Below are 16,326 nucleotides of genomic sequence, written 5' to 3' on the forward strand. Positions count from 1 at the left end.
ATGGATCATTGATAGTGGGGCATCCACTCATATGTGTTGTGATTTTAAATCTGTTAAGAGATATAAAAGACTCAAGACACCTACTTATATAAAATTACCAGATGGAACAAAAAGGGAAGTAATCTACAAAGGCATCATTCAGTTATATAAGGAGATTAATCTTAATGAAGTGCTGTATGTCCCTAGCTTTAAGCATAATTTCCTATCTGTAAGCAAAATGTGCCATGATAATCCACTTAGGGTGTCATTCACCAACAATGAGTGCTTAATCCAGGACTCTCAGACCATGAAGGCAATCGCTCTAAGTAAGCTAGTTGGCTGACTGTATATCCTTTATAGAGAAGCTTGCAGTATCTCTTCACATCATAATCAATCAAGCAAGGAACCTGACTTGCATTGCATGAAAGCTACTTCACAAGGGATAGATTTTTGGCATAGAAGACTGGGACATACCTCTTCTGATGTAATGAAACACATTTCATTCATAAATAAATCTGATTTGATTATGAGTTTGTGTGATATATGTCCTATGGAAAAGCAACATAGGTTGTCATTTACTTCCAATAATTCTCATTGTTCTGATATTTTTGAATTGTTGCATATGGATGTATGCGGACCATACAAGCAATATTCTGTGTCTAATGCTCACTACATGCAATATTCTGTGTCTAATGCTCACTACATGCTTACCATTGTGGATGACCATAGTAGGGCCACCTGGATTCATCTAATAACATATAAAAACCAAGTGGTGCAGAAGCTAGAAATATTCTATAATATGGTTCAAACTCAATTCAATAAGAAAATCAAAACCATTAGAACAGACAACGGACTGAGTTTACTAGCCAAGAATGTCAATATTTATGCAAAAACAAGGTATAGTTCATCAAAGAACGTGTGTATATACCTCTCAACAAAATGGGGTTGTTGAGAGAAAATACCAACACTTATTACAGATTGCAAGAGCCTTATTATTTCAGGCAAAATTACATTTGAAATTTTGGACAGAAGCACTGCTTACTGTAGAAAATTGAACGATTTTGGGGGGGGGGGGGGGGGGGGGGGGGGGGGGGGGGGGGGGGGGGGGGGGGGGGGGGGGGGGGGGGGGGGGGGGGGGGGGGGGGAAGGGGGGGGGGGGGGGGGGGGGGGGCAGCAGGGAGGGGTAAGGGGGTGGTGTGGGTACTTAGCTTTTTTTTTTTTAATATACAATAATAATATATATTTTTTAAATTTTAAATTATTTATATATAATATAAGTTAAATAATTTGTTGAATCTAGACCTTTTTTTTTTAAATCTAACAGTTGAAATTAATTGATTAGATCTAACGATCAATATTTGATCGAAGAAGATCCAACGGTCATTATAATAAAAAATAATATATATTAAGTAAGAGTATAACGGTCATTTTCTAAAATATTAACACCATTAGTTGGATTTAACAGAGAGGGGGCGATTGAGTTGAGTTTTACAAAACACAGGGGGGCTTTTAATCCATTCTCATAACAGGAGGATTTTTTTTGCATACGTTTTAAAATATACGGGGGTTTTATGCATTTTGTCCATTTAATTAAATTCTATAGTAGCGAGAAATTTATAGAAAATTTATAGAAATATTCAAAAATTATATTTAAGAAGTATTAGAAAATTTTATTTGGGAAATATTATATTTATTAAAAGAAAATATGAGATTCTCGTAATAACTCAGTTCAGGGATATATCAAGAACTGTAGTTATAAAAATATAAGGGGTTCGAGTATATGAAATTTTATGGGTTGGTTGATAATATGCATCTGGGAAGTTTAGAAAGTATAGTTCATTAAAAATAACAAAATGAAGATTTGTATTTCGATAAGAATAAAATATTAAAATATTATTAGAAATTATATGAATAATAGATCGATTATATGCAATATAACTTATTATAGAATTCAGGGATAAAGTAGAGGATTTTGAACAACTCCTTATTTGCTAGTAAACTGTTGTAAGATCGAGGTAAGTGAATAATTAGTATAATCTATATATATTTTATTTCTTTGTTGTGTTACTTTTATATAAATTTGCGATTCGTGTTGAAACTGATTTATTTGAAAATATGTGAGTGGTGGTTGATTTAATTTGAGTGATTATATTGTGAATTTGAGATGAGAAAATGCACTGAAATATTCGATTGTTGTATGATGTGTTGCTGGTGCTAAAAATAAAAATATGTCAATATATGATTTTACGTTAAGCTACTTATTAAACTAGGTTTGTGCATGAATGGATTTGCACCTCATTGGTAGAATTCATGTATTTGTGTTGGTTGGTTATCTTAACACCATATAATATTACACCCGGGATGTGTATGAAGTCCAAATATGTTCCTAACGATCAAATCCATGTGTACATGCTACCATTGGTCGAGGAGTTGCTGCAATTGTAGCATGCAGGTGTACAGATTCACAATAACGCAACGAACCAAGTGTGGATCGTGAGTGAGCTTCCTACTTATAGGATTGTGTTTGGATGGAATACCACAAGTGTTATAGCGTTTTCTATTTGTATAGATGACACATGGACATTTCATCTACAGCCTGAGAGAAAAGCGTGCTACCTTGACTATCATAGAATGTTTTTCCCCCACGACCATCCATACAGAAGGAATAAAAGATCCTTCACTAATAATTGGCAGGAAAAGAACATTGCACGATTCAAGCTGATGAGTGAGGTCAGTTTAATACTGCAATTGAACAACCATTGACACACCCACCAAGTTACAATATAGTGTACAAGTGGACTATGCAAAGCATCTTCTAGGATCTTCCGTACTCAGACACGACATGATATGGCACAACCTTGATGTGATACATATTGAGAAAAATATATTAGAGAACATCTTTAACACCGAAATGGTCAAGGAAAAAACAAAGAATAACCTGGATGCACAACGACTTGAAGAACATATATAACCGCCTGGAGTTTGAGGTTAACGAACGCAGACCATACATTATGCTTAAAGATGCATATACCAGGGACAGGGACCAATAGAGAAGAATATGTAAGTGAGTGAGGTGTTTGAGATTTTCTATGGTTATGCCTCTAACCTTACTAGATGCGTTGACATGGAGGAGTTTAGGCTGCACGAGATGAAGAAACATGATTGTCCTTACTAGATGCGTTGACATGGAGGAGTTTAGGCTGCACGAGATGAAGAGTCATGATTGTCACATTTTGATGCACAAGTTGGTCCAATTGCCTTCTACGAGATGCTTCCTGAGATTGTGTGGAGCGCGTTTCTGAAGGTCATCCTTCTATTTCAAGTCCTACGCTCGACCATGCTAAATGTCAAAATGCAAAAGTTAGAAGAAAATATCGTTGTAATCACGTGCAAACTTGAGAAAATATTTCCTCCAGCCTTTTTTGATTTAATGATACACTTTATTATTCACTTGCGATACGAGGCTCATGTGTGAGGGTCCGTGCAGCATAGGTGGATGTACTCATTTGAGAAGTAACCATTATTAAATCATAGATGTGTTTGATTTGTAATATATATATATATATATATATATATATATATTGTGTTTGATTTGTAATATATATATATATATATATATATATATATATATGCTTCGTTTCATTTATTTGATCCTCTGTAATTTTTCATATAAAATCACATGCAGCCTGCCTATGGACCACAAACTCCCGACAATCAATGTCCACTGCCCCCGCCGTCGACAAACTCTCATGTCTGAACATAGCTTAATAAAATCAAGTATGTGTTCATCGTGATGTGCAACAAGATGGGGCTTCCACATTTGTTCCCGACCTGCAACAGATAGCCCTATCCCCATCCACCCGTCCTTCGTTGTTGACATCCCAACTGAGGAATCAACACAACATCCCACCGAGGATGCTGCAGAGCTGGAGCCTACTGATCAACATCTATCCCAACAGTTAGAATAGGATGTTTTAGGCAAAAATCCAGAGACCCCCTATGATAATACGAATGTTCAAAAAGCCCCTTGTGAAAAATTAAAGTATCAAATACTCCCTGTGATATAAAATAAAGTTTAAAAAAATTCCTACAAAATTTAGGTCTCAGGCACTTTGAATACGATTTTTCTGTGAAAGTACCTCTTTCTTTTTTTAACATTCTTACCCTTCTCTCACAGTTAATATATAATATTATATATATTTATTAATAATAAAATATTATCTTTATAATGATTATTTAGAATAATAGTTTTATAATAATTATTTAATTAAATTATTATATATTTTTATTAATAATAAAATATTATTTTATATAATAGTTATTTAATTATTTATATAACAAAATATTATTTAAATTAAATTATAAAAAAAAAATCTGCAGCAGCAGTGACGGCCCACGTCACCTAGATGGGGGTCCCCTGCGCCGCCTAGAAGGCTATGGGGGAGGGAAGGGGAGTGGGTTGCAGGCGAGAGGGGTGGGGGTGTGGGGGAAGAAGATGGGGTGGGGTGGGGTGGGGTTTATAATTATTATTTTATTTTTTTATAAATTTTAATTATATATTATAAATAATTTTAATAGTATTAAATTATATATATTATAAATTGAAATAATTATATATTAATAAGTCGAGTTTGACCTGTTGACTAGAAGGGGTATTTTTGTTATTGTTTCTAAAAAGAATAGGCTCAAATTGATCAGGGGCGGTGTGATTATTTATTCATAACATGCGGGTGATTTTTTATATTAAAAATTTTAAAGGGAGATTGTTGATATTTTTATATATCACAGGGGGTCAAAATGGATTTACCCGAATTTCTTATGATATTTTTTATTCGCATTATAAATCGTACATTGTATTTAAATTATTTTTAGTTAATTATTATTTTTGTTTGAAAAAAAGTTGTCTCCAATTTCAAATTTAACCGCATATTTAAACAATATTCAGAACAAAAAATAACCATTTTTTAAAAAATATTTTAAAATTTTAGGGACGGATTTTGTGATGGCATCGTCACAAAAGAACCATCCCAAGTTCATACAATAGATCAAATCTTTTAGGACGGATTTCGATGATAAAACCGTCTAAATATTAAAAGCTATCTTTTGACGGATTGCGATGGAAGTCGCCCTAGAAAGATAAAATTGCATTATCCCAAAGCCCGTCTGAAAGTCTGTCCCAAATTATAATGATAAGACTAAAACAATCCCTCACAAAAATATCCGTATAATCGTCTGAAATTGAGAATTTATAATTCTCCATCAGCTGGATAGAGAGAGGACGGACATTCGAAAATCGTTCTAGATATTGTGACAGATGTATCTTCCATCTTAATTCCATTCGAAATTTTTTTCTGACTCGATGGTATTTCATTCTTCGAAAATTTGTCCGTTCTGAAATTTAGAAAGGGACGACAAGAAGTCTAAAAATCCATCACAAAATTCATGGCTGAAAAGTCTATTTTTTTTTTTTTTAAAGTTTAAGTGTGATTTTCCCATACAATATATATTGCCTGTAGAATTAATTTTGAATATTTCAAAACCAAGTCTAGTTTTGACATTTCCTAAACTGTGGGTCTAAAAATCATCCTTATGTTTGGATTTGTGTTTTGAGTGTTTTGTTTTATGTTCTAAAGATAGAGAGAGAAAAAATGGGATAAATAAGTGTGTTGAAAATAGATTGAATATTTAGATTTGTGTTTTGAGGTAATTTAAAATATTTTAAAATAAGTGTAGGTTTGATATTGGGATTTGGGTGATAAAATTTATTGTTCATTGTCAAATCATATCTCTTTTATATATATTTTTATATTTAAATATTATATGTTTGATGTTGTATTTTTTGAAGACAAAAATCACAGTTTATTGTCAAATCATGTCTTTTTTATATTATATATATAAATATATATAGAAAGTTTAAAAACAAGAACACACAGATAAGGTGTAGAAACACAAAAACAAACATTGAGTGTGTTTTATCTTATTTCAAAAAATGCAAAAATATGAATCCAAACACTGCTCATGGTTCTTTGAGTGATATAAACAGTATCAACAATTAATACATACATAAACCCTAAAAGTAGAAATCTAATGTTATCATTACATTGGTATATTATCTCATACTAATGTTTTAGGATAAATTACAACAATCTCTCATAATAATTATAAATATTTTTTCATTATTTGAAAAATTATCAACGCACCCACGTTCTAATAGTTGTTTAATAATTAGCCCAATCCATTAGTCTATCTTAGGTTTCTACCCATTTTTTGTACTAAACTAAACAAAATACCCGTTGAACTAAGAACTATAAATTTTATTAATTTTTTATGGAATAAGTGGATAATTTTTCAAATTTTTTCACTCACCCCATCTGATTTTTTTTTTACAAAAGAATTATTTTTTTCTAAAAAACGAAAAAAGTACAGTAAGAGCAAAAATTGACCATTTCATACCTTCATCCAAAACTTATATAATCTCATCAAACATCAGGAAAGTAATTGTAATTTTTCATTAACAAAAACGTATTTATAACTATATCAATAACTTCAAGGGAGTTGCTTATAATTTACCCAATATTTTCAAACTCAAGTGAGCAACAATAACTAGTTTCCCATATCCTAGAATTCATTAATTCTCTATACGTAGCTTCAGTAAACAAATGGTCAAGCTGTAGTGGAGCATTTCTCTAAATTTAGCCATCCCCTGAGAAATAATTAGTACTGTACATTAGAGCATACCGTCCCTGATCAGCCGCGCTACCATTCAAGAACATCTCAAGCAACCCCTTTCCATGAAAATACAGTTAAAACAGTTTTATCCTCTCTCTCAGTTGCCTCATTCTCCTCTAATCCTTTCAGTTCCACTCTTTGACGGTATCATCGGAACTTCCCGACTGTGCATGCACATGCATGACAGACTTCTTCACCCATAACCAGCAAGCTTGAGAGATATATACACAGTAAAGATCTTATATATATACATATACTCAGGGAAAAATGTCAGAGCGGGCGACGATCTCAACTAACAAGTCGAGGGATGCGATAGTATGCTACAGTCCGACGATGATCACGACCAACGGCATTTGGCAGGGGGAAGACCCTTTGGACTTCGCGCTGCCGCTCTTCGTATTGCAAGTCACACTCATCATTTGTACGACGCGTATTCTTGTGTTCATCTTGAAACCCTTTCGCCAGCCTCGCGTCATTGCAGAGATTCTTGTAAGTCTTGCAATTCCATCGACCTCTTAATTTCCGTTTCCTAATCGTTTTTAAGTCTTTATGGATCTGATTTATGGTCGATATGTAGGGATGAGAATTAAATCAAACTGCTTGGCTGAAATTGATTGGTTAAAGCTCATTTAAATTCGATTTGCTAAACTTAATAAATTAAACTTGAACAATATTTTTTGTTCAATAACCTTTCAAGCTCGATTGGAGCTCGATTCGGTTGGTATAAAAATAATAAAATATACTTAAAAAATCAAGTTACTTTGATTTGATTCATGTTTGATCCAATTAAAACTCATTTATACTCGATGAACATTAATCAAATATAAATTTTCAAGCTCGATAGAAATTTAAATAAATTTGAATAACAATATGTTCGACTCGAGACTCGCATAATTTAAAACCTTATCTATATGATTTGATTGTCATTTGTAATTGAGATTATTGAAATGCAATGAATCCTTCTTGGTTTATTTGAGTATTTCCTTGAAAGATAGTAGAGAGGATGCATGCATTGTAGCTATCGTTCTTTAAGAAAGTCTTGATTGGAAGGGGAGGACCATGCAGTGAGAATTGAAGTTAATCCATCCACAGTAAGGTCTCCCATCACCAATTAAATTTTTTTAGGAACAAATTAAAGTCTATTTTTAGGAGAGATGAAGAAAACAAATTATATTGTAATTAAATGGATGGATTTAGCAATAAGAATTGTAAATATATAATAATAAAATATTTGTTGTTTTAACATTTCTTAGATGATTTGAACTGTCATTTAAATCCATTTCATAAATACATAGTAAAATATATGCTCCATTCTCCTAAAATTGTGGCTTTCTATTTATTTTTTTTTTCTTTTTTTGAGTTTAAAGTAAATTTCATAAATAATAATCATAGCATCTATTTACAAAAATGTCGGACAATAACACGACGTGTTGATGCCCCGTATAAGTCCTTGTTTGGAGTACTTGGTACCGAACACGGAAACATGCGTACCTCACTAGTCTCAAGTTGTTTTTCAAATTCTGTAAGTGGCTACAACCTTAAAAAATAGTGTTCTCTTCAAGCTTAATAGCCTATTTCATAACTACCCTTTTAATTAAAAGAATTATACAACACACTAATAATTCCCAAATACTAATTATTTAAGATTAAGGAAAAAAAAGAAGATTTTTGTCTTATAATTTTGGAAAAGGTTTTGCGGTGCTTATATATAACCTATGAAATAGCATGAAATCACCAAAGTGGACTTAATACTTATATGCACTTCAATTATCATGATAAGAAGGCATAACGTTCACCAGGAGAAATACGACTTTTCACTATAATAAATTATTATAATTAGAAGTAAATATTTATGGCGGATACTAATTAATCATGGTTGCGGATTGACTATTAGCCATTATTTTTACAAACGATACCAAAACATTTGCTAAAACTAAAAAGTGTGGCCAATACTTTGGCGATAGGCAAAATTAAATGTGATTAAGACTTAAGTTATCACATTGTGGTAGATAGTATCTTTTTGCAAAGATTCTTAAAGTGTAGTGCTTAATAATAAAGGAATAATCAGTTTTTCTTTTAGTAGTTTTTGCTTGTTAATAAACAATCAATAAAATTACAATAAATCCTGTATTGAGCACTTGTTACTATATACTTACTGAACAACATGGTGCACTACCTCAAAATGGTGACAGGGTGGTGTAATATTAGGTCCATCAGTCCTGGGAAGAAGCACCGAGTTCTCCATCACTCTATTTCCGCTGAGAAGTGTGATGGTTCTTGAGACAATGGCGAACGTAGGCCTTCTCTACTTCCTTTTCCTTGTTGGAGTAGAAATGGACATTGTTCAAGTGATCAAAAGCAGCGGCAGAAAGGCTGTGATCATTGCTGTTACGGGCATGATTTTGCCGTTCCTAATAGGCGTGTCGTTTTCCTTCATTCTGCACCAGAGCGCGCAGTATGTCAAGCTGGGGATTTTCATTATCTTCCTAGGAGTTGCCCTTTCCGTCACCGCGTTTCCAGTGCTTGCACGTATCCTAGCAGAGCTAAAACTTGTGAACACGGAGATTGGGAAGATTGCTATGGCGTCAGCTTTACTTAACGACATGTGTGCATGGGTTCTATTAGCCGTTGCCCTTGCCGTAGCAGAGAACGAGTACTGGTCACTGAATTCATTGATGGTGATTGCGGGGACTGCAGCTTTTGTTGTTTTCTGCATCTACGTAGTAAGGCCTCTGATTTTGTGGATCATACAGAAAACCCCGGAAGGCGAATCAGTCAGTGAGTTTTACATATGCCTAATTCTTAGTGGTGTTATGATTTCTGGTTTCATAACAGATGCTATTGGAACACATTCCGTGTTTGGGGCTTTTGTCTATGGCTTAGTTATCCCTAATGGTCCTATCGGTGTAACGCTCATTGAGAGGCTGGAGGACTTCGTTCTGGGGCTGTTGTTGCCCCTCTTCTTCGCAATTAGCGGACTCAAGACCGACGTTACATCAATAAAAGGTGCCGGGACATGGGCCACTCTGGCCCTCGTCATTGTTCTTGCTTCTGCCGGAAAAATTACAGGAACTCTTCTTGTTTCTCTGTACTATGACATTCCATTTTATGAAGGACTAACACTTGGTTTGCTCATGAACACCAAAGGCCTTGTTGAGATTATTGTCCTTAATGTGGGCAAAGACCAAAATGTACTACCTGATGATCCCTCAAATTAGACAATAATACCTATGAATGTCTAATAAATATATCATTTCGTGCAGGTTCTTGACGATAAAACTTTCGCAATTATGGTAATTGTGGCAGTTGTTATGACTTCAATTGTCCAACCGGGTGTCACAACCTTATACAGACCGGCAAGAAAACGCGTAGCTTACAAAAGGCGAACGATCCAGAGGACGAAACCAGATGGAGAATTTCGTGTGGTGGTGTGCGTGCACACTCCAAGAAATGTTCCAACAATCATCCAGCTGCTTGAAGCCTCCCACCCTACCAAGAAATCACCAATTTCCACATACGTCCTCCACCTTGTCGAGCTCTCTGGCCGTGCATCAGCAGTGCATATTGTCCAGTACACTCGAAAATCAGGTCGACCGGCCATCAACCGCATGCAAGCTCAATCCGATCATATCTTCAATGCCTTCCAAAACTTTGAACAGCATGGAGGATTTGTGTCGGTGACCCCCTTCACAGCAATCTCCCAATACTCCACGATCCACGAAGACATATGCAACCTGGCTGAGGACAAACGTGCGGCGTTAATTATCATCCCTTTCCACAAACACCAAACGGTGGATGGACGAATGGAAGACACTAATTCCTCGTTTCGCATGCTTAATCAAAATGTATTAGCCCATGCTCCCTGTTCAGTTGGAATACTTGTTGATCGTGGCCTCAATGGGCAAAAAAGATTATCGCAAAACCAAATACTCCACCACATAGCAGTGCTATTCTTTGGCGGGCCGGATGACAGAGAGGCATTAGCATATGCGTGGAGACTATCTCAACATCCGGGGAACAACATCACTGTGATGCGTTTTGTGCTTGGAGATAACGGACTAGAAACAACAACAGAGTCTAATAGCGGACAGGAAACATTAACAGTTGAGACAGATGATGATAGAGAAAAAAAGCTAGACGAGAAATGTATACACGAGTTCAGGGAGATAACGATGCATAGTTCTGCAGTCATGTACATGGAGAAAGTAGTGAATCATGGGGAAGAAACAGTGGCAGCAATAAGGACTATCGATGGAAATCATGACTTATTTATAGTAGGCAAGGGACGGGCTGTGATATCACCTTTCACGGCTGGTCTTAGCGACTGGAGTGAGTGCCCCGAGCTCGGTGCAATTGGCGATTTATTAGCTTCATCAGATTTTTTAGCCACATATTCAGTGCTAGTACTGCAGCAATACGTAGGGATGGAGACGATTGGAGACACGACGATCTGCATGCCAGATAGCCCAACTCAGCAGCAGGGGAGGCCTGATTCAGGACAACGACGGTCACCTCCACAGGACACGGCTATTTTCTAACCACAGCCCTGAAGAACTTTAGAAGATACAATCACATAATACTGAGTTCGGAGGGAGATAAACTTCTTTGTAGATTTGTTAATATGGGCAGAGTTACATTTCTCTTCTTTTCCTTATTAGCCTGATCTTGTTACAGTAACGACACAAATTCCGTGCAATACATACAGTGAAACATCATTTGTTAGAAAATCGCTCGATATGGTCATCTGAAATCACTCGTTGAACAAGCTCTGGCATCGTCCATTCGGAGGTAATTCCCGGCCGCTTTCAACAAGCTAGTGTGTGTATTTATTAGAGATTATATCCAGTATCCCTTCAAAGTCAGGCCGAGAACTTTCCCCATCCAACCTGGTAGAAGATGTACTTGACAGATTCTCTAAGGATAGACTATCACTACGGGATAGCATGAATTCTAGATCAGCTGTACTTGGTAGTCCATAGTGTATCAGTCGTTTCTTTATTCATCTTTGTTCTATTTCTCATAATAGCTCCACCACTATGCTTGGATTGTGCCTTTCGCCTTTGATCAAGACTTTTCCGAATTTCATCTCAAAGTGGAACTAAGTTGTATAAGTTAAACAGTGTTTTTCTCTTCCTCAACCCGAAAAGTAAGAGGAAAGCATTCCGATTTCAGGGCCCAGCTTAGGCCCCTTCCTAATCTGATGCCATGCCCATTCTGGGAAAATTGTAATTTACTTTCCATAGCTTACTTCATTTGTGATTTTAGCCGCATTGTTTTACGACTCAACAGATTTACTCCCATAAGTTCAAAAAAAATTGAGATAACTCGCTAATGAATTGGAGATTTACGGTGAGTGGGGCATCAAAACGCTCGCCGTTGGACGGACTTTTAAACGGTGGTAAGCTCGCGTCGGAAGGTGGTTAACGGTAGAGATAATGGAGGAGAAGAAAACTAAATTTAGGATATATACATATAAATACAAATATATATGTATACACATTTATATATTAAAAATATATAATTGCCTATGTATTAGAATAATATATTTTATTTCTATAAGCATGATTAAATTTGAACCACAAATTTAGATTAGATTAAATATAAACCATTGATTCGAAAAAGGTATTTTTGTCATTGCAATATAAGATTTATATTCAAATTCACCAAGGGGTAGTGTGCACCTTTGGTAATATGATATTTTTTTATCGCAATGACCTATTTGAACATTTTGGATATCACAGAGGGTAATATGAATTTTACCCTTAATAAAAATGGAGTACACATTGGAGGATTTCATTTACATGTCAAATGTATACAAATTTTTCCTTCGTTCTGGATTTAAATTTTAAATCCAATCATATTCAATTTTAACCTTTTAAATATTTTGTACTAATAAACTTTCTACTTGAATCAAATAATTGACAAATTTTAAAAGTACATAACAATACTAGTACTACATACTTAAATAAAATATTTTATTATTTGAATTATCTATTAAAATTTATCACTGCAAATATAACATCTAAAGAAAGTGTTTTTAACACATTACTATAGTGCATTTACTAATTTATTAAATTTAAAATTATTATTTAAATTACAAAAATATAAATTTCTTCCCCAACAAAATTAATTAACATAAATACTATGTAATATATTCCACTCACAAGCAAAATACTATATATACATACACACATATATATAAATATATAAATAGAAATTATTTAAATGAACGATGACTTTTGCCTCCCAAATCCCAACAACAGTAGAGACGGCAAGGAGGCGGTCGACAGTGGAGGAAGACGAAGAGAAGGTGTATATATATCTATATATATTATTTTTATTAATATATTTATATATTTAATATATAAAATAATATTTTATCGATTGAAAATCATCGTTAGATGCAAAGGGAGTACGTGTAACATACCACCTCTTTTGAGGGGATAATTTGCTTCATTTAGAAAAACACAAGAAAAGTAATTTGATATAAATTTTTTTTCCACAAGGAGTTAGTATGCTCATCTCGATATCACAAGGGGTGTTATGCATTTGTTCCATCAACACAATTTTATAAAGGTTTGAATATTATTTAAAAACAAAATATATCCACTTGTATCATGAAAGTAGATGGGAGGTGTTTTTACTATGTATCAAGGTGTTCTAAATACTCCTCCAATTATGATTTTTATTTCTTGTGTTCCCTTATTGAGTATTAGGATATTATGTGAAAATCCCTTCCTACAAACGGGTAAGGTTTCCATAGCTTCTCTAAGGAAAAATATACGCTGTGTTTGGATTTGGTTTTGGCCCATTCCCCAAATGAGCCAAAACGAGTTTAACCTTTGGATTTCATTTTTGGACATCTTATATAGGTGTTTATTTTGTTTTTTATGTCTTTTGGCCTTGAGAGGTGGTAGTCCAACAAAAGATAATTTAAGTTATATGTATATATATAAAAAAACCCAAAAAAAATATAAAATAGAAAAATGGAGATAACTCGGTGAATGGGAAATTGGGGGTGGGTGGGAAGTCAAAATGCTCATTGTAGGATGGGCTTCCCAAAAGTGGTAGACTCATGTCCAGAGGTGGTGAGACGGTGGAGAAAAAAGCAATAGAAGATGGGGGCATGGGTTAGGGTTTCTTTAGCAAAAAAATAAATATAAATGGCCAACAGATTGGAGAATTTCGATGGCTATTGGACGGGCTTCGCAATAATGGTAAGCTTGCGTTGAGAGGTAGTCGAACGACAAATAAACAAGCGATAGAATATGGGGGCACAGGTTAGGGTTTTTTAGCACAAAAATTGAGATAACTCGCTAACGGATTGGAGATTTACGGTGCGCGGGGTATCAAGAAACTCGCCATTAGACGGACTTTTCAACAGTGGTAAGCTCACATCTGGAGGTGGTTGGACGGTGGAGATATGGGAGGAGAAGAAAACTAGATATAGGATATGTACATATAAATATAAATATATATATATACACACATATTTATATATGAAAAATATATAATTGCCTACGTATTCGAATAATATATTTTATTTCTATGAGCATGATTAAATTTGAGCCACAAATTTAGATTAGATTAAATATAAACTATTGATTCAAAAAAAAGTATTTTTGTCATTGCAATATAAGATTTATGTTCAAATGCACCAAGAGGTAGTGTGCACCTTTGATAATATGATTTTTTTTATAACAATGATTTATTTAAACATTTTGGATATCAGATGGGGTAATATGGATTTTACCCTTAATAACAATGGAGGACACATTGGAAGGTTTCACTAACATGTCAAATGTGTACAAATTTTTCTTTTGTTCTGGATTTAACTTTTATATCCAATCATATTCAATTTTAACCTTTTCAATATTTTGTGCTGAAAAAATTTCTATTTGAATGAAATAATTGAAGTACATAACAATATACCAGTACTGCATACTTAAGTAAAATATTTTATTATTTGAATTATCTATTAAAATTTATCATTGTGAATAAACATCTAAAGAAAGTATTTTTAATACATTACTATAGTTCATTTAATAATTTATTAAATTTGAAATTATTATTTAAATTAAAAAATATAAATTTCTTTCCCAACATAATTAATTAACATAAATAGTATGTAATATATTCCACCACAAACAAAATACTATACACACACACATATATATATATATAGAAGACATGATTTGATAATGAACAGTGATTTTTGTCTCCCAAATCCAACAACAAACATACACCACTTATTTTAAATATTTTAAATTACCTCTAAAAATAAATCCAAACATTTACACACACTTATTTATTTCTATTTTTCTCTCTCTATCTCCAAAATACAAAACAAAACACTCAGAAAATAAAATCAAATACAATGCTAGATTTTGTTGTGCAAATTCTAATCCTGAGTCAATCTAAGTGAAAAATACTATGTCTTATATTGATCATATAACATAGCAATATAGATGCGTATACAAACTAGACTAGTTATTCAATCCTTATGGTAACACCCTATACCGTTACTTTTTCTTCCCAATGATTTATGATATTCGAGAAAATTAAACCCTAAAGTCATACTCCTATTTTTACGTCCTACAGCACCTGCAACCATGATCTCATGGCCTGCTATTTCTATCATGCCTTCATATTTACCAACAAAGGTTGCAGCAAATAATATAAGTCATCACAAGTAAAATAATTTTCTTTCTTAATGATTTCAAATATAACTTGAATTTGTTTCAAACTTTCAAGGCATCTAAGTTTTACGTTATCTACCATAATTGCTTGAGGAGTTAAAGCTTTTAACAACTCCTCTTTTCCTTTGTAGCTTGTAATCCTATCTTTCGAAAATAATATCCTGCTACTAAACCTAGTTCTAGTGCTATGTGTTCGATCTAAAACTGTGTAATCCTTAACGATATTAGTACTATCTATCCTAGGTATCCTAATTGGATCTAGTGTCACTACCTTATCAAATTTCTTGTGCTACTAAACTCAGTTCTAGTGCTACTGAATCCAGCTGTTTTTTAAGTACTTTGTATGATTAGATCAACATTTTCCTTTGGTATTTTTTAACGGAATCCCCCTTTGGTCCTGAAATTGAAAAAAAAAATCCACATATAGAACTAAATGTGCGAATTGACCTGAGTGTGGGACTAAAATTGAAAATAGATCCACTTATAAGATCAAAAATGTAATTTACCTGGAATTTGATATGTGCTTCTCAAGTAAGACCCACATTTTAAGCCAGATTGCACTTTACAGTAAATTTTGTCCTCGATGTGCATTGGGACTAAAATTATAATCTTTCGGACTTCGATTAATCAATTTTTTGTTAATATTGAATAAACATGTGTATATCATTGATAAGCAACGCATTTATATAGATACTACAAAAAAGAAATTGAGATTTTGCTTTTTATAAATTACCCCAATTTAAAAATCATTATAAATGAATACTACAATTAATCAATATTCATCATGATAACCATAGCCAAAAAATTGTCGTGATTTTGGGATGACTAATGTTTTGGCCACAAAAACAGCTAATTTTGTTCTTTTAATTATAATAACTGTAGTAAAAATCATTATTTTTCTAGTAAAAAGATGTCAATC

The 16,326-nt window shown here is 33.7% G+C and overlaps 1 protein-coding gene across 1 annotated transcript; it reads left to right on the plus strand.

Annotated features, from left to right (window-relative positions):
- On the plus strand, positions 6,773-11,769 carry LOC105155832 (cation/H(+) antiporter 15). The gene is made up of 3 exons (XM_011071805.2): positions 6,773-7,197; positions 8,901-9,899; positions 9,972-11,769. Exons 1-3 carry the CDS (start codon positions 6,976-6,978, stop codon positions 11,244-11,246), a joined length of 2,496 nt encoding a protein of 831 aa, XP_011070107.1. The 5' UTR covers positions 6,773-6,975; the 3' UTR covers positions 11,247-11,769.

The sequence above is a fragment of the Sesamum indicum genome, linkage group LG2, assembly GCF_000512975.1.
Source record: "Sesamum indicum cultivar Zhongzhi No. 13 linkage group LG2, S_indicum_v1.0, whole genome shotgun sequence".
NCBI classification, from domain to species: Eukaryota; Viridiplantae; Streptophyta; class Magnoliopsida; order Lamiales; family Pedaliaceae; genus Sesamum; species Sesamum indicum.

What these genes read in the sequence shown, in the direction of transcription:
- LOC105155832 (XM_011071805.2), top strand. Translation starts at nt 6,976, where the DNA reads ATGTCAGAGCGGGCGACGATCTCAACTAACAAGTCGAGGGATGCGATA. An exon ending in GCGTCATTGCAGAGATTCTT is followed by an intron (nt 7,198 to 8,900) that starts GTAAGTCTTGCA and finishes AAATGGTGACAG; the next exon opens with GGTGGTGTAATATTAGGTCC. An exon ending in ATGTGGGCAAAGACCAAAAT is followed by an intron (nt 9,900 to 9,971) that starts GTACTACCTGAT and finishes CATTTCGTGCAG; the next exon opens with GTTCTTGACGATAAAACTTT.